Source organism: Bufo bufo, chromosome 6 (assembly GCF_905171765.1).
Source record: "Bufo bufo chromosome 6, aBufBuf1.1, whole genome shotgun sequence".
Lineage (NCBI taxonomy): Eukaryota > Metazoa > Chordata > Amphibia > Anura > Bufonidae > Bufo > Bufo bufo.
In genome coordinates this window covers 110,227,698-110,252,071 of record NC_053394.1, presented here as the reverse complement: position 1 = coordinate 110,252,071, position 24,374 = coordinate 110,227,698, and the positions used below count along the sequence as shown (strand labels likewise).

Sequence of the window (24,374 nt, the reverse complement as noted above, 5' to 3'; positions counted from 1 at the left end):
CGGTGGCAGCAGGTAAGTATAAAAACGCAAAGTGGGATAACCCCTTTAAGTCTGTCTTGGATTAAACTGTTTAGCAGGCGATTGTCAGGAAGGAGAACTTTTTTCCTGGCAATTGCCTGCTCACCATGGAGATCGCTTTTACATGCTGCAATCTCCTCCATAGTACGGGGAGGAGCAATCGCTAATGCCATCGCTCGTCCCCGTACTGACTTGTTTGCTGGCAGTAGTTCGTGATTGGACAGCATGATCTGCCACTGGCAAGCGATTTTTAAATTTATTTGTTAACTTTCTTAAAAATCTGGACTGCTTGAGCGTTTGCTTGTTCATCAGGCAATCAGCGGCAGTATTACACTGCCAGATCATCGCTAACTAGCATTCCTGCAAACGCTTGTAGCGATGATCGGGAAGATCTGCCAGTCGGATACAGCCTTTAGACTTCTAGAGTGCCATGCATGCTCTGAAGGTAAAGGAGGGGGTTGTTAAGTACAGGGACTGCTGAAAACATCATGGTCCTAAATTTCAGGTAGATAGTTTAGTTAGGGCTTGTTCACATCTGCACTGCTCGATGCTATTCATTTTAGTTCTGTATTGTAGGGAAAGGATAGATGTTCCTGATCCATCAAATGAGTCGCCAACAGAACTTGACTGGTTTCTATTGTCTGGCGCCTTTGACAGGATCCTAACAGTCTACAGCGCAGATGTGAACACTGCCGTTTACATACGGACTGTGATTGCATTTGTTTACCACTAATTATGTGGAGGAGTTGCCTAGAATTAGGTTGGGCTCTGTGCAGACTGGCTATCCAGACAGAAAATTTTAAGTGGGTTTTCCAGGAGTATTGATGACTTATCCTCCGGATAGGTGATCAGTATCTGATCAGTGGAGTTTAGACTCCTGGCATCCCTGCTGATCAGCTGTTTTAAGATGCCGCAGCGCTCTCTGGAGGCCAGCAACGTCCTGTTAATCAGTCACATGGCCTGTTTGGAGCTTGGGTCCATTCAAGTGAATGAGCCAGGCTGCAGTACCATGCACTGCCACTATACTATGCATGGCACTGTGCTTGGTATGTTGAGGCTGCAGCGCTTGGTGCCATGTCCTCCTCAAACAGCTCATTGGTGAGGGTGTCTGGAGTCAGACCTCCACCGATCAGATATTTAAGAACTATCCTGAGCAAAGGCCGTCAATATTGAACTCCTGGAAAATGCCTTTAATTCATTCAGTCACTCAGTGTTCTCATTGAAATGTGGTCGTGTGACCAATAGATCATCTTCACAAGGGAGTGGGCAGAAGCTCGAAAAAACAACCCTAAAATAGGGAAACTGGTCAGGAATAGAGGGTAGTGCTGGCAGTAGGCGAATGTTTTCTTGCTATAAGTGTAAGGGTCAGTTCACACTGCTGATTTTCAAAATACATGTGTAAAAAAAAAAAAAAATCTGTGCTGAATACAAGCAGATTTTTACACCTCAAAAAATTGCACACGTTTTTCAGGCAGATTTTTAACATTCAGTAGTAATTCTGTGTTTTTGGCATGTTTACATTAGGAGAAAGGGCATGTCTCAAATGAGTAAATCCAGATTCTCTGTAGCCCGGTCCATAAAGGGGTTGTCCAGCTCTTTTGCCTTTTTTTTATATTTTTTTTTTTAAAAATTTCCCCCCAATTGAAACCTGCCACACGTGTTAAATCATACTCGTCTGCTGCTCTGTTCCAGCTCCTTGATGGTCCTCTGGTCCCCATTCTGGGAACTTCTGGGCAGATGGGGTCATGTGAACTCATGCAACCCATGACTGACCTCAGCCATGACACGCTCCAAAACTTGGCAACATGACACCACTGAGGTCAGTCACTGGTTGCAGTGGTGCATATTACCCCTTATGTCAAAGTTTACAGGTCTGGGGCCAAAAGACTGCTGAATGGAGATGCAACAGACTGTCGGAACAGGTTTTTTTTTGTTTGGTTTGTACAGGTACAACAATCTTCAATCAAACTAAGATTAAAAAAAAGCTGGACAACCCATCTAAGGCGCCAATACCCTATTACACTATTGTCGGCCGAACCTGCAGTTTTCTGTGGGGCCGTGGATAATCTGTGTATGGGGAGCTCCTGGCTCTCCCCTGACACTGTTGATGGGTTGGGTGTGTTACCTGCTATTGGGGAGAATTGTAAGGCACCTGTACACATTATCCTTCTGATTACACTAAAGTCGGTGTCCTCCAGCCAGGACTATTGTCTCCTGTACAGCAGATGAAGATATTTTCCAGTTTGAATTCCTCCTGAAAAGGAATGATTGCAGTGGAGCATGTTGGGTGCCCAATCATTTTTTTTCTAAATGTCTTCAGCGGTCAACAAGGAATAATCTAACAAACACTAAATGGCATTTGTATGTTTGGTGGGAGGGGGCGTTGCATCTTTAACACTGGTGAATGACCTGTTAATAACGTGTTGCACTGTCCATGCAGAGAAGCTGGTAAGCCCTTCGGCATCAGCCGCAGCCTCCAGCTCCTCCTCCTCCCCGTCACCACAGCCTGTGGCATCGGATCCTGACTTGCTGGCAGAGCCCCCGCACCTCTCCAAGGGTAACATGACGGCGTGTGTCGCATTTTGTTCGCATGCCCTTGTCTTCAGTTCTCGTGTTGATGGATAGAATAGTCCTTTTTCGTTCTGTCTACTAACTAACATTGGGCCACATTTACTAATTGCTGCACCTAGATTTTGGTGTAAATTGTGCCTAAATATTCAGCACATCTAGATTAAGAAATTCTATGCCTAGCTCGACAACTGGACTTCTAAGGAATCAGACACTTTGTGCTGCACTAGGCTTTTGGTGTAATTCTCTGAGCCAACCAGAAAAATGTCTGTCCCTGCACCACCTTTATCATCCAGCCGGAGTGGGATACGTCTGGTGCAGGTCTACACAGCCTGGCCTTGCCATCTATAGGATTAGTAAATCTGCCCCAGCGTGACTGTCTAGTGTCGCACCAGTGCCATGTCAGATTTGTTCAGTATGTAGTTTTTTGCACAATAGATCCAGACGTGAGAATGTAACTTCACAATGGCCCAGGCATTACATCAGGTTGGCCAGTGAGGACTATTTGCCATGAGAAGGCAGCCTGGGAGTATGGCCGTTGAAGGTTGGGCTCCATATGGGACTAATATATTGGGGTCACAATGTAGCCGTTAATAGCCTCCCTATTCTAAATGTCCTAAGGTGTGTGAATGTAACAGAGGGAGCCCCTCTAATTGGACCCCTATGATGGCCAAAGCGTAGAGTTGCCACAAAGGACAGCTTGCATCTGCAGTTCATGGTGCTATATCTGCAGCATGTAACGCTGGCTGCGGGGAAAGGGCATACCCCCTTATTTTTAACAGCAAAGGAACAAAATAGATTTGGTTTGGCAAAAATGAAACCAAATTGCTCCAACTGGACACTTTGCTGTAGATGAATTATGAATTGCACTGGTTTCTAGTCATACTGCCTAAGGGTCCATTCACACGTCCGCAACATGTTTGGCAGATCTGCAAAACACGGACAGCGGCAATGTGCGTTCCGCATTCTGCTGACCGCACATTGCCGGCACTATAGAATATGCCTATTCTTGTCCGCAATTGCAGACAAGAATAGGACATGTTCTATTTTTTTCAATAACGGAATTGCGAACCCGGAAGTGCGGGTCCGCAATTCCGTGTCCGGGCAGCACATCGTGCTGCCCCATAGGAATGAATGGGTCCGCAATTCCGTTATGCAAAATGCAGAACGAAATTGCGGACATGTGAATGGACCCTAACAGGAGGATCTGACCTCGTCCTCTGGATTTGGACAGCCAGGCATAGTGTGTATGCGGTCTTCTCAATTACTTAAATCTTGGTTTCTCTGAGGTCCAGAGATCCATAGGGCCAACTGACTGCCACTCCTGTAGATGTTTCCTCTAATACCTTGGAGTAGTCTGCCTCATTCATATAGTCCAGGCTCTGATAATGCATTGCCTTAAAGGGGTATTCTCATCTTAATGATCACTGTTTAAATCTGTTAATGATTTGACAGTGATAATTTTTCTAAATACATGTTACCCAATTTCCACCCTTTTTAAAAAATAAGTCCCCTCTTACCTGATGTCTTTGGTCTCCCCTGGTTACGGCCACCTCTCCTGTCGAATCCCGCTGGGCCGCACTTGCGCAGAAGACTGAAGATTCTCTCTCGGCCGGGCTGCGTAATGTCCTGACCGCGCACGCCGCCGTGCATGCGCCATGATGACTTCTTCCTGGCCAGTATAGTACAGAGCCGCGAACGCGCACACACCGGCTCTGTACTATACAGGCTAGGAATAAGTCACCATGGCACATGCGCGGCGACGTGCATGTTCAGGACATTGTGCGGCCCGGCCGGGAGAGAATCTTCAGTCTTCTGCGCATGCCCGGCCAGGAGAAGAATCCAGGAAGTGAACGTCACGCTCAAGGAAGGGAAGTATGAAAAGGGAAGATGAGAATACCCCTTTAATGCATCCTTATGGTATTTGCTGGGCTGGTAGTCATCAACTTGCCCTCTTTTTCTTCCATGCTATAGAAAAGCGTGGTCTGTTCCTATTCACACAATGGTCTGATTCCAACCTTTTAGTTATCCACTAAACCTCACACCAATTGACTCTTGCCTGATTCATCCCCAGCTTTCCTGAAAGTCAACTCACTTTCATTAAGAGTCAATTAAAAACTGCATAACTATGCATTGTGTGGGAGCAGTCTAAGTCTGTTTTAAGTGAAGTGAGCTCCTCCTAGTGGTGGCTGTAGGCAGCTAGATTGTTGGCATTTGACTGCAGCCATGTGAGAAGCATTGAGTTAAAGGGGTTGTCCAGTATTTAACTCCCTTCCTCCAAGTCAAGGGGAGTGTCCTTTCTGCTGCAGCACTCTCCCAATCACTGCTCACAAGGCAGTTGAAGGATGAGCCTGTGCAGCTGTCTGTGAGCCAGACAGACATAAGAAGGGGGGGGCAGCAGGTGGCGCTATACTAATACATTTTATTTAATCACTTAGTGGCTATATCCAGGTGCTGGTTTGAAAACTCTTTTTAAAGGGGGTTGTCCCACAAACTATTCTAAACATTTTAAAGACGGGATAAATTTTATAACTCTCATCGGTGCTGTGGAGTTAAGGTTTTTGTAGTCTAGTGTGTGTTGCTGCTTTGTTTCATGCATGAGACTGTCTGTCTGCATTGTGCCTTGTGTAGATGTGGATTTGTGCCGTTTGCATGTATTGCTTGCAGTAGTCGTCCTGTAATGAGGGCACGGTCTGTAAATTGTGTTCAGTGTCCTATAGAAACCTGCAATGCCATTGGGTTAACTGATTGCATTGCTGATGCAGTTTACTAACACTATTAATGTGAGGCAAGCCTTGGCTACCTGGTAAATTGCACTAAAGAACAAGTCTAAAGTCGGCAATATCTTGTCAAGATGAAGAAATTGTATATTGATAAATGGCTCTGGGGATTGTCACCAGACTTGTCAAATCTGCTTGGCCATACAGGTGTAACACCTGTACCGCAGTGTCTGTGGGCTGCACCATACCGCCACAGCTTGTCTAGTATTAAACTTAAAGGGGTATTCCCGTTATAACATGTCCTCCCCTAGCCACAGGATAGGGCAGAGATCAGCAACCTCTGGCACTCCAGCTGTGGTGAAGCTACAACACTCAGTGTGCACATTTGCTTGGCTGCTCTTATAACTTCTAAAGGTTAGTTGAGCCTGCTGGGAGTTGTAGTTTCACAACAGCTGGAGTGCCAGAGGTTGCTGACTCCGGCATAGGAGAACTCAGACTGGTGGAGGTCCTACTGTTGGGACCCCCACTGAGAATGGGGGGAGGGGGGGGGTGGGTTGCTGTACCCTGTGGTGTCCCCTGAAATGGACGGAGCAGCAGGTTTTTTAAAAACCTGCTGCTCCATTCGTTTCTATGGGACTACCAGAGATGGCTCCCATAGAAATGAATGGTGCAGTGCATTTCCGACCAACTGCTCTGTCAAGTTCAGCAGTGCTACACGGGGTACGGGCCCCCATTCTTGTGATCAGTCGGGATCCCCTCAGTAGGACCCTCACCAATTTGGTAGTGATCCCCCTATCCTTCAGCTAATGGCACTTATCATGTAGAGAAGGTTAATACAAGCCACTTACTAATGTATTATGATCATATTGCTTCCTTTGCTGCTTGATATGTTTTTCCATCACACTATACATTGCTCTTATCCTGTGTGTGTGTGGGGGGTTGTAACTACCACCCTGCAATCTAGCAGTGGTCGACATGCTTGCACACAATGGGAAAAGGTGCTGGCCTCTTTGGTGACCAGAACCGTGGGAGGGTGCGTAGGCACAACACTTTTTTCTATAGTGTGCAAGCAGTCACTGCTGCTGGATTACAGGGGGGTCGTAACCCCTGAAAACAAGCCGTGTATAATGCGATGGAAAAATTAATCCAGCCAGCAAAGGAGGCAATATAGACAGTCACAATACATTAGTAAGTGCCTTGTATTTGTCTACATGATGAATGCTGAAGTGAGACAACCCGTCTAAGGGCATGAATTTCTGCACTAATCCTTGCTGACTGGTTGGTTTGGCACATGAACCTTGAGTGTTACCAGCAGCTCAGCCGCCTCATCTGTTGCATTCATGATAATTTTGTGCCAAGGCCTGCCTATAGAGATTGATTACTGCTAGGGATTCCTGTGCAAGTTCTGCCTGCAAACTGACAGATTTTTCCTTTCCTGACCACAGCTGGTTTTCCATCGGTCCCAGTAAGGAAAAGTCCTATGGTGGAGCAAGCTGTCCAGACTGGTCCAATGGAGAATATGGCTCAAAAGAAGCTGCAACCAGCAAAAGGCCCACCTGTGAGCCAACGGGGGAACAGACCAGGTCAGACAGCCGGTCTGCCTGCACCGATAAGTGGTAAATGGTGTCCCGACTGGGATGGGCTTTTTGCGTTGGCATTAGTTCTGACTGTAGCTTTATAGGAAGGTCTGATCATTACCACCATTAGCCATTAGTGCTTTAAGTTCACACACCAGTAAATGGCTCTTCCAGTTGTTGCTGTACATTAGGCAGTCTACCAGTGGTCATACTAGGCAGTGCCTCCTGCACTGTATAACCCAGTTTGTCATTTATGTAGAACCCCTTTCAGCCTACTTTTGATTTCTTTCAGTACCATCTCAGACTTCACCGACACAGAATATGATCAATGATGAGAATAGACGACCCCAAAGACGGAGGTCAGGTAAAATGGGGGAGTGGTGGTCATTTTACTGTGGGTGGTCATTGGACAGTTTACAGACCAAATACATTCTCTGAAAAAAGCCACCCTGGTAATATTGCCAAGGGAAGGTGAGGCCAGCCATATATAGGGCAAATGTAGTACAACCCTACTGTACATGGAAGGGTAGAGTCCACCTGAACGGGAGACTGTTTGGCTCTTAAAGGGAGTTCCTCATTAATGTCTGTATAGCAGTTATTCACCAGAATCTTTCCCAAAGGCTTGTGGTCTTCCAGTGTAAAGGGGTGGTCCAGTCCCATGTAAATAAAGCTTTAACCCTTGTATAATTATAAGGGAATGCCTCTTTTCCAAGTTCCTGACTTATAGTGAGTGAAAATATGCCAATTTATATACTTGCTGACAAATGCACACCCGGGTAGAAATGTTGGTTTGCTGCAGACCTCGGCATGCAGTTGTATCTCGGGCACATATTTAAAGGATGGCAGGTGTAGTATGTTTGGGCACTGTCTTACCACAAGAGGAAGTAAAAGGGCTCTGATGCTAGCTTTGGGTGGTGTACATCTGGGTGAGAAATTGCCTGCTAGGCATGATTGTACAACACACTGGGAGACATTTTGCCCAGTTGACCCACTTTAGAGGGTGGGCGCAGGATAGTAATTTTGAACAATTGCCCCCCCCCCCATGCCATTCTGACCTAGCTGTTTGGAGGTGTCGGGAACACTGATTACGTGAGGGCACACGCGGCCAACAGGACAGACCACAAGTAGGGACGATCCAAGCATGAGCAGCTCCCACAGGTTTGTTCAAGACACAGGCGGCACCTTCATTACATGCTTCTGTTTCTGCACAGACCATTTCCATATGCTTGGCAGAAGGAAATTTGGTGTCCATCATTGACAGCCAGCCACTGACTTTCATTTGCAGTAGTGTTATGGACAAGAAACCTGGTCTGCTACTCACTGGAATTGTGTAGTGGGATAAATCTGGTTCAGTTTGGGATCCAACGTTGGGGGTTAATGTATGGAGGCCTATTGGTAAGCATTTCAATCCTGCCTTTGCTATGGAGCAACACTGTCCCAACTGCTAGTGCAATGATCTGGGGAGCCATCACATATGACAGTCGGTTAACCCTAGCGATATGAGCAGGACATCCTGCAGCCATGTTTCCTCATGGCAGGGCTTCCAGCTGGCACTTTTAATTTTTCAGCAGGATAAAGTTTGTCCACACCGTGAGGGTTTCCCAGTAGGTCTTCACAAAAATTGCAACACTTCTTTGTCCTGCCTGGTCGCCAAATTTATTACCAGTTCAGCATTTATGGGACCAGCCAGTTGGGACTCCTGCTTCAGCCAACCTATGGGTTTGCAAGTCCTAGAGGCCCAGCTGCAACATCTGTGGGCATTGTGCTGCAGGATACTGTACAGAACCTCCATGCCCAGTCATATCTTGTTTCCAGGCTAGAGGTGGTCCAACAGGGTACTAGAGCATCCTTTCAATTAACTTTACCTTTCGCTGACATATATCATTACATGAACACATAGAAAGTTTCATAAGATTCAACAACTCCTTCGTGGTTTCCCTTTTTTCCATTAAAGGAAACCTGTCACCTGCGAAACGCATATTAAACCGACCACAGTACCTTAGTGTCCCCCAGTGTTGCTAATCACGGTTTTCTTTCCTCTTTGTGTTTCTTCATACTTGTTAAAAACACTGTTATAATGTCAGTTGCCGCTGTCTCCGAGTCAGGCTTGAAGTCAAGTGGGCAGCGGCCTCCTTGCTTCAAGTAAAGCTAAGGCTACTTTCACACTTGCGTTCGGGGCTCCGCTTGTGAGTTCCGTTTGAAGGCTCTCACAAGCGGCCCCGAACGGATCCGCCCAGCCCTAATGCATTCTGAGTGGATGCGGATCCGCTCAGAATGCATCAGTTTGTTACCGTTTGTCCTCTGCTCCGCTCAGCAGGCGGACCCCTGAACGCAGCTTGCAGCGTTCGGGGGTCCACCTGGCCGTGCGGAGGCAAATGGATCTGTCCAGACTTACAATGTAAGTCAATCGGGACGAATCCGTTTGAAGTTGACACAATATGGCTCAATTTTCAAACGGATCCGTCCCCCATTGACTTTCAATGTAAAGTCAAAACGGATCCGTTTGCATTATCATGAAGAAAAAAAAAATATATATATATTTTTTTTTTTTGTTCATGGTAATGCAAACGGATCCGTTCTGAACGGATCTAAGCGTTTGCATTATAGGTGCGGATCCTTCTGTGCAGATACCAGACGGATCCACACCTAACGCAGGTGTGAAAGTAGCCTAAGCCCGCCCCTTACCCCTCTACAATTAGATGGACATGATGCCGGGATCGTGCTCTTCTAGCGCATGCGCGGTACGCTGCCTGTTACAGCGTGATCCTCACTCACCTGCCTGCATTTTGCAGACTGCGGGTGCACCGGACAGTTCGATTGCGCACACCCGTCACACTAACAGGCAGCGTATTGCGCATGTGCTAGAGCGTGCTCACAGCAGCATGTCCATCTAAGGAGGAGGGGTAAGGGGCAGGCTTAGCTTTACTTGAAGCAAGGAGGCCGCTGCCCCCTTGACTTCAGGCCTAACTCGGAGATAGCGCCAACCTACATTAAATCAGCGTTTTTAACAAGTATGAAGACACAGAGGAAAGAAACATGATTAGCAACACACTGGGGGATCCTGTAAGGTACTGTGGTCAGTTTAATGTGTTTTGCAGGTGACAGGTTGCCTTGAGTGTTTGCAGATGTTGGACCAGCTCAGGAGAGGGTTTCCATCTCTATTTTATGCACTTATATAACGCTATTATATTCCACAATGCTTTAGACATTAGCATCATGCTGTCCCCTAATGGGGCTCACAATCTAAGTTCCCTATCACTCGGTCTTTGGAGTGTGGGGGGAAACCCATGCAAACACAGGGAAAACATACATACAAAGGCACTCTGCATTTAAGTGCAGTGTATGAGCTTGGAGTCGGGATAGAATTATTTCTGTTGGTGTTGCACTAATACATTAACAAACCACAGTTTAATTTGAGACTGGATCAGGACGTGGATTTACAGCCTTTGAATGTAAAGCAGGATGTTTGTTCTTTAAGATCCACTTGCTGTCAGTGAAATCAAATTGAAACACAGAATTTAGCAGAAAGAGTTGATCTGTATATACAGAAGACTGGACAACCCCTTTAAGTGACTCATGCAGGTCAGGTAGTATAAGAGCCCCTACGGACGCTGTATGAATGAGTAAATTTTTTAGGGTCGGATTCACAAAGGCTATGCTTTCCTACAAATGTAGCTTTAAAATGGCTGCTGTGTTGACCATCTGTGATTCTTCAGGTAACAGGCGGGCCAGGAATCGCTCTCGGGGCCAGAACCGGCCAACCACTGCTAAAGAAAACGCAATCAAATTTGACGGGGACTTTGATTTTGAAAGTGCAAATGCTCAATTTAATCGGGAAGAACTGGATAAAGAATTCAAGGATAAGCTAAACGTCAAAGGTAGCGATTTGTGTGGTGGTCTACTGACGCTGCCGTGCTGGATTACACAATACCTTTTTCCCTGCAGATGACAAGCCTGAGAAGGAGGGTGACGAGAAGGGAGACTCTGGAGTGGAAACCCAAAATAGTGATGGCAATCCAGAGGAAGACCCCCTGGGGCCCAATATATACTATGACCGCACAAAGTCTTTCTTCGATAATATTTCTTCAGAGATGAAATCCAGGTAGACGCCTTTTTATTTTAGCAAAATTTAAACTAAGTTATTACAGGTCATTTTTGATGAAGAGCTGTGGGGGCAGATTCACATGCTGCTTTTCAGTCCGACAGTTTGGATTCCTGTATTTTGTTGGGATCTGCTCTATCATGACAAATGAAAATGCATCTAAATCTAGAGTTAAAGGAAGCAGCATCTTAAAAGGGGACAAAATGAAACCCAATTAGTGGAATGTCTGAACCATGAAGGTCTCCCGCTGTGTATGAAAGGGTGGGGGGTGTCCTGTGTCCCACTGTCGAGCAGCAGTTAAGAAATTTGAGACTGCCAGAAAGTGCCAAATGCTGCACTCCACTATCTCAGGCAGTCCCACAGAGGTGAATGGAGCAGCAGCATGCACTTTTGACTCATTTGACTTCATACAAGGGAACAGAGGACCCAAATCCTCTTGATTGTGGGGGTCCAAACCTCCTGGTCCCCCACTGATAGAACATTTATCACTTGTCCTATTTACACCTGTAATCCTCTAACAGTTTTGTCCAAGCTCCACTGAGGCTTTGAGGAAAGAAGCAAACAATTCAGACCAAGTAGAACTTGGGCAGCAGGCTATGGGAACATGGGTTTTTAACATTTTTTATTTTATTTTTTCCCACTTCCAGGAAAGGAGATGACAGTTTACTCCATCTAATCAAACTGTGCTGACACTGAGCTAGTAGTGTATACTGAGAATGCTGCTCTGGAGTATAATACATGGTGTAATTCAGGATAAGTAATGTGTGTACACAGGGAATACTCCAGAACTGGATTCATTAATCTGCTGGTGCATAGCACAGAATAAGGGTCCATTCACACATCAGTGTGTGTTTTGCGGATCCACGGACCGCACATTGCTGGCACTAAGAGAATATGCCTATAGTCCGCTATTGCAGACCCGGAAGTGTGGGTCCGCAATTCCGATCGGGGCCGCACGGCGTGCGCCCCCATAGAAATGTATGGGTCCGCAATTCCGTTCCGCGGAATGGAATTGCGGATGTGTGAATGGTCCCTTAGTATGTTATTTACATAAGGTTGCCTAGTTTATTTCGGAATTGACTAAGTACCATAATGTTCAGTCATAATTGGGGATGAGTGAATCAACTTTGGTTGATAGAACAAAGTTTTATGCAAATTTACTTCGGATGTAATACTGTACAGAACAGGAGCTCCGTTCAGTATTAAAATGTATTGGCTCCGATGAGCTGTGAAGTTATTGCTTTGTGAAATCTCACGAGACTTTGTGCAATAACTTCATAAATTTATACTGTACAAACCATTTCCTAAACTCTGGTTCAGTTCCTAGTGGTACCTTGGAACCGAACCAGAGTTTAGGAAATGGTTTGTACAGTATAAATTTATGAAGTTATTGCACGAAGTCTCGTGAGATTTCACAAAGCAAGAACTTCACAGCTCATCTGAGCCAATACATTCTAATACTGAACGGAGCTCCTGCTCTGTACAGTATTAGAACGAGGTTTTATGCGAGTATTTCAGATGTTTCAACTGAAGTCGATTCACTCATGCCCAGTCATAATCAATGATGCCACTCCCTCTTGATTTTTTCATAATTGGGTTAAAAAGCCAAGGGTTGACCTCGTGCCTGTGGTTTGTTGTAGCAACTTTATATATAGACTCATCTATGCAGATTAGTTTAATAACACATGGAATACTATGAACCTAAGCAAAAATGAAATGTTTCACCAATCCTTGTCTGCACAGACGTACAACATGGGCAGAGGAGAAAAAGCTCAACACTGAAACCTTTGGAGTCTCTGGCAGATTCCGTCGAGGTCGCAGCTTTCGTGGTGGGTTTAGAGGAGGAAGGGGTGGTACCGCTCCACGAAGAAACCAGACAACGCAGAGGGCTGGCACTGGGAGAGTGTGAAGACCTGCCACTAACATGGACAATAAAGGGGTTTGTGTGTCCCTTATTGGACTAGTCTTCCATATTTTTTTTTTTTTGCCCCCACCCCTCAAAACGCATTGTAGCAGCTCTGTAACCCTGCACTGAGCAGGATAAGACCCTGCATTGCTTTCATCCATATAACACTGGTTTGTATAGGCTACAGATTGGACTTGGCACAGAAGTGCATGTGCGTATAGGAGACCATAGCAGGTCTTTATCATAAGGGGAAAATGTGGTACTTCAATTGAGGTGAGCAGTTATATTTTGGACCTCAGGCAGAAGGAGATCTCTTCCTTTTTTTCCGTACTTTTAATGTATAATTTGTTTTGATGCAAATTGCCCCTTTTTAGCTAGGGGGTTTTAACAGCTTTTTGTTTCTTGCTCAGACGAGTGTTCTGCTCACCCTTCCCCCTTATGTATTTATGTTGGGACATCACTTGAGTATTGAACTGAGATGAAGCAGGTTCAGATGTAGGTGGTGGTTAAAACTTCACCCCCTCACATTTTTTATTTAATTTTTTTTTGTTTAAGCACTTGGTTGGCCTCGCCATGGTAGCAGGGTAGGAAGGCTATGCATGTGTGCATAAACGAACACGATTCTCGTAACACTGCTGGCCAACCACCTGTCTAAAATGTACGTATTGCATATAACAACTCAAGTTGCAGACGCAGGTCATGCCACTTTGATTCTGCCAAAATAATACAGCATGAATCCCAAGCTATTCTCTAGTGATATGCCACAAGTTGAGAAAGTTTGCATGGTTTTATTTTTTTTCTTTCGACATTGATGCACTTACCCAATATTGTAAAAGTCTCTGCAAATGACCATTTTTTAAGTTATGAGAAATTTAATTTAAGAAAGTGTCTTTATTTTTGTAGAATTCTGGTGCTGATAACCAGTAGCCCATGGGGATGTGATTTAAATTGTAATCTACCAATAAATCTACAACCATTTGACTTGTGCTTTATATTTATCACACACATCTTAGTAATGAGGTAGTTGAGGATGTTACAAAAGTAATTAAAATGGCTCTAAAGGCACACTTACACATGCTGTCTGAGCAGGCAATTATCGGGAGCGAACAGTTCCTTATATTTGCCTGCTCATCAGTGGTGAAGTGCTCCACCTAAAACTTGTATGCAGCAATTGCCTCTACTGTATGGGAATGAGCAATGGCTACAGCAGTCGCTCATCCCCATACAGATACAGTTTCTGGGCAGCAGGTCACTGTTCACACAGCACAATCTGCTTCCCAGAAATGGTTTTAGGTGTCCACATAAATTGATTTCACCTGATGTGTGCTTTACTCATTGCACCTTTTACATGGACCAATTATCAAGCATTCATACAAACCATTGTTACTGATCCAATTGTCACAAGCAAATCTGTGCTCACAATGTCCTTCAAAGCCTGTCAGGTTTTTCGCTTTCGGCAGCATGAGTAGTACAGTATATTCAGTGCCATTCCGATTCAAACAATGGAGACACTGTTGGCAAGAACTAAAACTGAGGCCGTGGTGTTGATGTGAGCATCCTAAATTTGGAAACTAAGCTTTTGTCATGAGATAAGCCTAGGCTAACGGCACACGGAGACGGTTTATGGAGCTTAACATCTTCACAGGATCTTTTCTGTATACCTTAAACATGCATCATGGTGGCTCAGTGGTTGGCACTGGGGTTCTAGGGTTGAATCCTACGAAGGACAACATCTGCATGGAGTTTGTATGGGTTTTCTCTGGGTACTTGGGTTTCCTTCCACACTCCAGACATACTGATGGAGAATTTAGATTGTGAGCTCCATTGGAGACAGTAAGTCATGATGTTATTATGTGCTGCTGACTATGTTGGCACAATAGAAGTGAATAAAATAAAACGTGTCACTAGATCCCACTGGCCTGCCAGAAGCTAAAATTGTCCTTTTTGGACCTGTTGTGGTGACTTGTATCTACCTTTTTCTTCAAAGTGCAGCAAATTGCACTTTGCTATACAGAGGGCAACCATAAAGCGTATACCTTGTAGCATACTTTACAACTTGAATCCTGTGGGTGATGGATGCCACTGTATGGCATCAGTTGCATGCCTCGTCATACACACATCACAAGCATATACCATTGGAGGCTAGAAACTCAGTGAATACAGAGCATTATGTAGTTTTTAGTTATTAAATATTTCCAGATAAATAACCTTCAATTATCTGGATCCAATAGAACATACTTAGACAATATCCCAGAAGAAAATCTCTTAACCCCACCCATGGGTTACTTGCCAGATGTAAAAAAAATCACTCTTGAAAATGGTAAGCAGGATTTATTCTGTCCAAAAATTATTTTTTAAATCCCAGAATGGTTAATGGTTCTTAATTCGATATCAACTCCTATTTCATTACTAATTGTTCTAGGTTATCCCATTCATATGTTGAAGGTTCTACATCAGAGCACCAGTGTCAGGTTATAATAATCCTTGCCAATGGAAGGACTTTACAAATCAAGATACATTTTCCACTCTGCTAATTTACTTGGATCACCCAGCACCACTGCTTCAATGGTGGGAGATGGGCAAAACCAACATTGGCCTTAATCATCTGACATGCATCCTCCTCCCAGAAAGAGCACAGCGTAGGACAGTCACAAATTAAATGTATAAAATCAGTAATCTGATGGGCGTCTCAGATGCCTAGGGTCTTAGCTTAATCTTAAAGTGGTTTTCTTACTTCAGCAAATGGCATTTCAAGTAGATAAAATACCTGTGATGGAAAAATGAATCAAGCCAGCAAAGGGGGCAATATGAAAAATTGCAATACATTAGTAAGTGCCTTGTATTAAAGGGGTATTCCCATCTCAGAGAATGGGGGCATATCACTAGAATATGTCCCCATAGCCTGATGGGTGTAGGTCCTACCTCTGGGATTCGCACCTACAAAGAAAAGATCCCTGAATGCTGTGAAGTGCATGCGCCTCCGCCCTCCATTCATTTCTATGGGGCTGCCAAAAATGGCTGCGTGCTGGCTCCGCTATTTCCGCCAGGCTCCATAGAAATGAATTGGGGGCTGTGGTTGTACAAGTGTGGTGTGCTCCCATTCACTTCTATGGGGTGTTGGGAAATAATAATTCAATTAAGAATTAATTATGGTCATAAAAATAATTAACCATAAAAAATAAAATGTATAAAATTTGTCAAATTCTTAAAATCATGACCTGGTGAATTGTAGACCACCTAATTGATACAATTCACATCTGAGTCCGACTATTTCCTCAGATAAATAAGTTATTTTTGACGTGAGATGACGTTAATGATAAACATATAGTTCTGCATTATACAATGGTTTATAAAAAATATGCACATTTATTGGTTACAAAGTTATAAACACAATGATACATGCAAATGAATATATATAGCGTTAATATAAAGCATTAAAAGCTTAACCATACATGTGAGTGGAAATAACTTGTCACATTATAACAGCTATTACTTTAGGATATCAAAGTAGGAACATAAGTTATATTACTTCTGTTTAGAGAAAACCTTATGATATCAAGAAGGGCATGTCTAATCCTAGACATCAATATAGAATGCTAAATCCATTCCGCCCCCTCTAACCAACTACACATCACATGACTTCAGGAATGGGCAAATCCATTCAAGGATATAACTTAGAGATAATTAAATCCTTCTGCCCCATCCTGGACTATTTTCACACATATGACTTTGGTAAAAATATTAAGACAAATAACGGATCTAGGATCTTTGCTAGACCATATGTTAAATGGGAAGGACTTGAAATAAGTTTCCTGTGGGAACCCATCATTTAGCTTGGCGAAGAATGTTTATATATATTCATTTAGGCTCAGTTCAGACCTGAGCGTTCTGTATGCGCGATTGTACGGGCGTTTACAATCGCGCATACAGAGACAAGCGTACACAGTGTCGCGCGTTCCTGAAAGTCTACGTACGGGAATGCGCGACAAGCGCCCAAAAAACGCTCCTGTACTTGTTTTGAGCGTCGGGCGTTTTACAGCGCGATCGTACGCGCTGTAAAACGCCCAGGTGAGAACCATTCCCATAGGGAAGCATTGGTTTCTCCTTGTTGAGCGTTTTACAGCGCGTAGGAACGCGCTGTAAAACGCTCAGGTCTGAACTGAGCCTTAATGCTTTGCTAGAATGAAGCCTCACAATATCCTAATACTACATCTCAATATGGAGATGATCGATTAATTTATTTATTCATTTGCCAATCTAGATGATATAATTTCACCCACACTATCACCTTGGTCTTAATGAAATATCATTCTCTGTGTCTTTATCAAGTCATAGTAGGAATCTCACTTCTGCTCCTAGGAAAGCTGGGTGGTCCATCATAGCGCATCTCACCATGGCTTTCATCTTGATAGACCCCTCTAGACAGCTCCCTCTTTCCTTCTACCCCTGTGTCTGGTTTATGATCACAAACTTATCAGTTAGACACACCTTCCTAGTTTGGAACTTTCCAATCATTGTCGTATGGGTGTGACTATTCATAAGAAATATGACATCATAACCTTACCCAGAATGTACTTTTGCTACTGTTGTAATGTCACCTACTCATACCTAGGTGGCACTGCAGTGTAAGCTATTTGTATCATAGTATAAAGGGTTAACTTATGTAAGTCTGAATGAAACATATTTCTATACATTTGACCTTAGAAGCTTTAATTCAAAGCTATAGGGATTCATTCTGACACTTGTAGCAATTAGAGCAGACCTCTAGGCATCTCTTTGAATGTCTCACACTGTTGATTTATGGACCATAATGATATGAATGGCCTTGTTTTCTCAGAGATATCAGTATCTCCTGTCATACCAAAGATGTGATTAAGTGTTACAAAACACACATCTTTACAGACTCTCTTTTAGAGATAAATATTCTCCTAATGAGAAATATATAATATACTGGATACATGTTGTCTTCATAACATATAACAATATAAAGTAATATATCCTACTGATTGTCTTATGCTAAGGACTAACTAAGGCTCATTAAATGAATACATACATTTTATATATATATATTATAATTAACAATTTTTATTTTGTCAGAGAAGGCAGATTGTACATATTATGATATCTCAAAATATCCAACATAAGCATATATTCAGTAGTCATATAGGCAAGTTGTAGATACATTTCTTGAATGATGACAGTCATATAGTGTACATCAAAACATTATTGGGATAAACAATATAACCATATCAACGTTTGAATGTGGTTTAGTCTATGAAAAATATGATATCTTGTGTATTACATGTGGCAGATCACAATTCCTGTATAGTAGTGGGAGAAAGACAATATGTCAGGACTAATCAGGGAAAATTCCTGTAGCTCTTCCAGGGTGACCATATTTGGAGGAAGGTAGACCTTGTTCATGTTTCCCAATGTGAGATTTCCTCAAATCTATAAATTTGATCAACCTTATTGATCCAGTGGTCTCTTTGGAATCTCGGTAGAGAGCCAATGCGTAGGTAGGAGCAATCTGGCAGCAGCCAGTAGGAAAGAGAAGAGAGAAGCCTTGTGTTCTTTTGTGCCAGCTACTCCCAGGGAAAGAAAAGCCAACTCTGGGGTATGTGGTTTTACAGATTTGATTGCTAAGCCTAATTATTTCAAACCACCATGATTTGATAGGACTGCAAGACCACCAAATGTGGAGGTACGTCCCTTTTTCATTGAGACATCTCCAACAAATATCTGGAGACCCCGGTTTATAGCGACAAGTTTTGTCAGGGGTATTATACCAGCGGAGGAGAATTTTATAACTATTCTCCTGAATGCGGATGCATCTGGAAATTTTGAGGTGCCAGCAGAATCTTTGCAATTTCAGGGGATGAGAAGGTCTTCTCCAAGTCTCTTTCCCAAAGGCCTAGAGCAGCTAATTTGGGACAGGGGGAGATGATTTCAAAGACCTATATATGATCGAGATTGTTTTAAGAGGGGCCAGTAGTTGACTAAATAGTTTCTTGAACCAGCTGACCTGACTTGTTGGGGGTATCTTTTTTTTATCAGGGGAGGTATTCTTGTTTTAAGAAAATGGGTAAGCATATAATGTTGGTCAGAGTCCTAGTTTCTTTAGAAGGTCACACTCAGTGGGGAAGCAGCCCTCTGTGTCTAGTAAGCTAGATAAAGTGAGCTTTGAGCGTCTTAAGGCAGAGGGGCAGCTTTGTCTAAGCTCCTTAGGGGTGAGGGCTACAATATCTTCAATAAGTAGCAAAGGGGAGGGAAGCGTCAGGACCTCCCTGTCAGCCGAGACCAACTTCCAGACCTTCAAAGTGTTACGGATCATGGAGTTAGGGATAGAGCTAGGAGCTGGAAGAGGGCTGTCAGCCAACAAGAGGGCTGGGGCGTTGAGGAAGGAGTACTCCAATTTAATCCAAGTTTTATGAGGGGGGTTCCTAAGCCAGTCCACAACTCTAGACAGTTGGATGGCTTTCATATAAACTTCAGGATCCGGCAAACCATTTCCTCCCTGGGCCCGGGGTCTGGTCAGTATGCTAAAAGAGATGCGTGGGCTTCTTCCTTGTCAGATGTAAGTGCGAATTTTTTTTATTCAGAGAGTGGAAGAATGTTTTGGGTATCTCAATAGGGAGTACCTGCATCAAGTAGGTCAATCTGGGGATAACTAAGGACATGAGGATATTCTTCCTCCCAAACCAGGTCAGGTAGGGGAGATCCAGAGAGTCCAGCTGAGCAACCATAGAAAGAAGAAGGGGTTTGTAATTTAGGTTGAATAAATCAGGTAAGTGGGGAGTAAGTTTAACCCCCAGATATGTTAATTGTTGAGTGTGCCAGTTAAATGGAGAGTTTTTCTGGAGGGAGGAGAGGGCTATAGGTGAAAGCGCCCGGTATGAAGGACCTGAGATTTGGTGGGGTTTACTTTAAAATTGGACAAAGAGCCAAAATGGTCAAGGGTCGACAGAATAGTGTTCATAGCTCCAGAGGGATTTGTAGTGATTATTAGGAGATCGTCTGCAAAAGCAGCAAGTTTAAACTCTCATCCATCTACTGAAAGGCCTCTAATTTTTCCCTCTTGTCTGAGGGTTTGCAAAAGAGTCTCCATCACCAGAACGAAGAGAAGGGGAGAGAGTGGGCATCCCTGTCTAGTTCTGTTCCTGATTAGGAAGGGGGATGATAAGATTCCATTAACTGACACGGATGCCGAAGAGTGAGTGTACATGGAAAAAACTGTGTTTACAAAGGGTTCCGGGATCCCAAATTTAATTAGGGTATGCCTAATATACAACCAGTCCACTCTGTCAAATGCTTTTTCGGCGTCCGTGCCAATCAGGACTAGAGGGATAGATTTGTGGGTGGCATAATATATGGCATTTAGGACCTTCATGGTGTTGTCCTTTCCTTCTCGACCTTTGACGAAACCCACCTGGTCCGGATGAATCGGTGTAGGTAAGGCTACTTTCACACTAGCGTTCGGGGCTCCGCTTGTGAGTTCCGTTTGAAGGCTCTCACAAGCGGCCCAGAACGGATCCGTACTGCCCCAATGCATTCTGAGTGGATGCGGATCCGCTCAGAGTGCATCAGTTTGGCACCGTTTGGCCTCCGCTCCGCCCAGCAGGCGGACACCCGAACGCAGCTTGCAGCGTTTTCGTGTCCGCCTGGCCGTGCGGAGGCAAACGGATCCGTCCAGACTTACAATGCAAGTCAATGGGGACGGATCCATTTGACGTTGACACAATATGGTGCAATTTCAAACGGATCCGTCCCCCATTGACTTTCAATGTAAAGTCAGGAGTCCCTATTAATATACCATCAGATCGGAGTTTTCTCCAATCCGATGGTATATTTTAACTTGAAGCGTCCCCATCACCATGGGAACGCCTCTATGTTAGAATATACCATCGGATTTGAGTTACATCGTGAAACTCGGATCCGACAGTATATTCTAACACAGAGGCGTTCCTATGGTGATGGGGACACTTCAAGTTAGAATATACAGAGAACTGTGTACATGACTGCTGCCTGGCAGATGCTGCCAGTCAGCAGGGGGCAGACCCCCCCCCCCTCCTGTATTTAACTTATTGGTGGCCAGTGCGGCCCCCCTCCCTCCCCAGTATTAATTGTAACTAGTGCGGCCCCCCTCCCTCTATATTCATCGGTGGCCAGTGCGGATTCCCAGTAATATGACCAGTGCGGCCCCAGTGCGGCCTCCCCCTCCCTCCCCAGTATTAAATATGACCAGTGCGGCCTCCCCCTCCCTCTATATTCATTCATTGGTGGCCCGGCCAGTGCGGATTCCAAGTATTGTAACCAGTGCGGTCTCCCCTCTTCCCCCGCCCCCCCTAATTAAAATCCCCCCCCCCCCCCCCCTTAATCATTGGTGGCAGCGGAGAGTACCGATCGGAGTCCCAGTTTAAATCGCTGGGGCTCCGATCGGTTACCATGGCAGCAAAGACGCTATTGCAGTCTTGGCTGCCATGGTTACTTAGCAACAAATAGAAGCATTATACTTACCTGAAGAGCTGCGATGTCTGTGTCCGGCCGGGAGCTCCTCCTACTGGTAAGTGAAAGGTCTGTGCTATAGGCAATGCGCCGCACAGACCTTTCACTTATCAGTAGGAGGAGCTCCCGGCCGGACACAGACATCGCAGCTCTTCAGGTAAGTATAATGCTTCTATTTGTTGCTAAGTAACCATGGCAGCCAAGACTGCAATAGCGTCTTTGCTGCCATGGTAACCGATCGGAGCCCCAGCGATTTAAACTGGGACTCCGATCGGTACTCTCCGCTGCCACCAATGATGGGGGGCGGGGGGGGGGGAAGAGGGGAGACCGCACTGGTCACAATACTTGGAATCCACACTGGCCGGGCCACCAATGAATATAGAGGGAGGGGGAGGCCGCACTGGTCATATTTAATACTGGGGAGGGAGGGAGGGAGGGGGAGGCCGCACTGGTCATATTTAATACTGGGGAGGGAGGGGGAGGCCGCACTGGTCATATTACTGGGAATCCGCACTGGCCCCCGATGAATATAGAGGGAGGGGGGGCCCGCACTGGTTACAATTAATACTGGGGAGGGAGGGGGGCCCGCACTGGCCACCAATAAGTTAAATACAGGAGGGGGGGGGGGGGTCTGCCAGGCAGCAGGGGGCAGTCATGTACACAGTTCTCAGTATAGTCTAACTTGAAGCGTCCCCATCACCATGGGAACGCTTCTGTGTTTAGAATATACTGTCGGATCTGAGTTTTCCGAAGTGAAAAATCAGATCTGAAATAAACAGTTATGCAAACGGATCCGTTCTGAACGGATGCAAGCGTTTGCATTATAGGAGCCGATCCGTCTGTGCAGACACCAGACTGATCCGCTCCTAACGCAAGTGTGAAAGTAGCCTAATAGACCCTGGAGTCTGTAGGCGAGCATCTTGGCTAGTAATTTGAGGTCTACATTGAGTAATGAGATGGGACGATAGTTGGGGCATAGGGAAGGCTCCTTTCCTTTTGGAATGACTGTGATCGTGGCCCTAGTCATATCAGTGGAAATGGGGTGGTTCTCCAAGGAGAGATTACATATGGAAAGCAGGAAAGGGAGGAGGGGTTTTTTAAAGGCTGAATAATATGATATGGGGAGACCATCAGGGCCTGGGCATTTGCCTTTGGGGGGTGGAGTTGATGGTTAGTGACAATTCATTTGTAGTAAATGGTCTAGTTAGCAAGTCTCGTTGAGACTCAGTGAGGGTTGGGAGATGCAGATGTTTCAGGAACTCAATATTATCTTCCCTCCCCATGGAGGGGTTGGGTGGAGTGGGGGTGGGAAGGTTATACAAGGACTTATAATAGAGTTTGAACTGCTCAGCAATTTCTTCAGCCTTAAATAGGAGTTTCCCCTGGGGAGATCTGATGCTCTGGACATGGCGGGAGCCTCTTCTCTGCTTAATCCTCTGCATCATGAATTTCGATGCTTTGTTGCCATGGGCATAGAATTTTTGTTGAGCGGATAAAAAATATTTGGCTGAGCGCTCATTCAGGAGGTTCTTCAGCTCTGTCCTAAGGGAAGAGAGTTCCGCCAACTGTTGAGCTAGTAATGACTGCTTATGTGCTTTTTCCAGAGCATGAATCTTTGCCAGTAAAGTATTATATTTTTTGTTAGATTCTCTTTTAAGGAAGGAGCAAAGGCTAATCAATCTGCCTCTAATATAGGCTTTATGGGTATCCCATAAGACTTGGGGGGGGGATATATCGGGGGTATGATTAGTGGAAAAAAACTCCTCCAGAAAAGATATGATTTGGGATTTGTGACTAGGGTTGCCCAGCAGAGACTCGTTGAACCTCCAGTTAGTCTTCTTACCTGACCCGGGCGCAATACAGAGATAACAATATACTGGGGAGTGATCCGAGAGGGTCATGTCACCAATTTTGGCGGAGGAGCAGTGCTGTAGATGTTCTCTTGATATAAAGATGTAGTCTATCCTGCTATATGAGTTGTTAGCTGAAGAATAGAAAGAATAGTCAAGTAAGTCCGTATTAAAACATCGCCAAATATCTAACACGCCCATATCAAATAACCTGGTTTGTATCAATTTGAGAGCTCTAGTAGGGATGGAGGATTTCTTTGAAGAGGTGTCTACTAAAGCAGCGGTCCCCAACCGCCGGGCCGCGGCCCAGGACCGGGCCGTGGAGGATTGTTAGCCGGGCCGCGGCAATCAGGGCAGTCTTTAACTCTGTACTAATGAAGCGCTTCCATTAGGGAAGCGCTTCATTAGTACAGAAGGACCAGGGAGCGGTGAAGGATCTGTACTCACCGCTTCCTGGTCCTCGGCTCAGCTATCGGCTGTGCAGGGCTGCGCACAGCGTGAGGTCTCTCTGTGACCTCACGCTGTGCGCCGCTATACACAGCCAGCCGACAGCAGAATGAAGAGGATCGCGATGGTGACCAGGAGCAGAAGAGGTAAGTGTTTTTTTATTTTATTTTATTTGCACTGGGGGCTTATGGCTGACCAGAGGGGGGGGGGGCTTATGGCTGACCAGAGGGGGGGGGGGGGGCTTATGGCTGACCAGAGGGGGGGGGGGGGGGCTTATGGCTGACCAGAGGGGGGGGGGGGGCTTATGGCTGACCAGAGGGGGGGGGGGGCTTATGGCTGACCAGAGGGGGGGGGGGGGCTTATGGCTGACCAGAGGGGGGGGGGGGCTTATGGCTGACCAGAGGGGGGGGCTTATGGCTGACCAATCAGTCAGCCCCGCCCACCCCCTAAGCCCTGCCCAGAACCCACGCCCCCCCTCCCCCGATCCCTGGGAAAATTGTCTCGCATGAAACCGGTCCTTGGTGCAAAAAAGGTTGGGGACCACTGTACTAAAGGATGGAGAGCTATATTAAAGTCGCCCTCAACAATCAATATTCCCTCCTTGTGGGTTTCTTAAGAGAGAAAGGGGTGGAGAGCCAGGTGATTTGGTCCTTGTTAGGGGCATACACATTAACTAGGGTC

General features: G+C 45.2%; 1 protein-coding gene across 3 annotated transcripts in view; it reads left to right on the top strand.

Annotated features, from left to right (window-relative positions):
• LSM14B (LSM family member 14B) overlaps positions 1 to 13,767 on the top strand; it is a 33,421-nt gene extending 19,654 nt beyond the window's left edge. Inside the window, exons 4-9 of one of the 3 annotated variants that reach the window (XM_040435011.1) lie at positions 2,459 to 2,575; positions 6,752 to 6,922; positions 7,176 to 7,247; positions 10,600 to 10,761; positions 10,829 to 10,985; positions 12,729 to 13,767. In XM_040435011.1, coding sequence (XP_040290945.1) covers positions 2,459 to 2,575; positions 6,752 to 6,922; positions 7,176 to 7,247; positions 10,600 to 10,761; positions 10,829 to 10,985; positions 12,729 to 12,894 — 845 coding nt within the window. In that variant the 3' untranslated portion in view covers positions 12,895 to 13,767. The remainder of the gene's footprint in view (positions 1 to 2,458; positions 2,576 to 6,751; positions 6,923 to 7,175; positions 7,248 to 10,599; positions 10,762 to 10,828; positions 10,986 to 12,728) is intronic. The other 2 variants (XM_040435013.1, XM_040435012.1) reach the window with 2 other exon arrangements.
• The last annotated feature ends 10,607 nt before the right edge of the window (positions 13,768 to 24,374 follow it).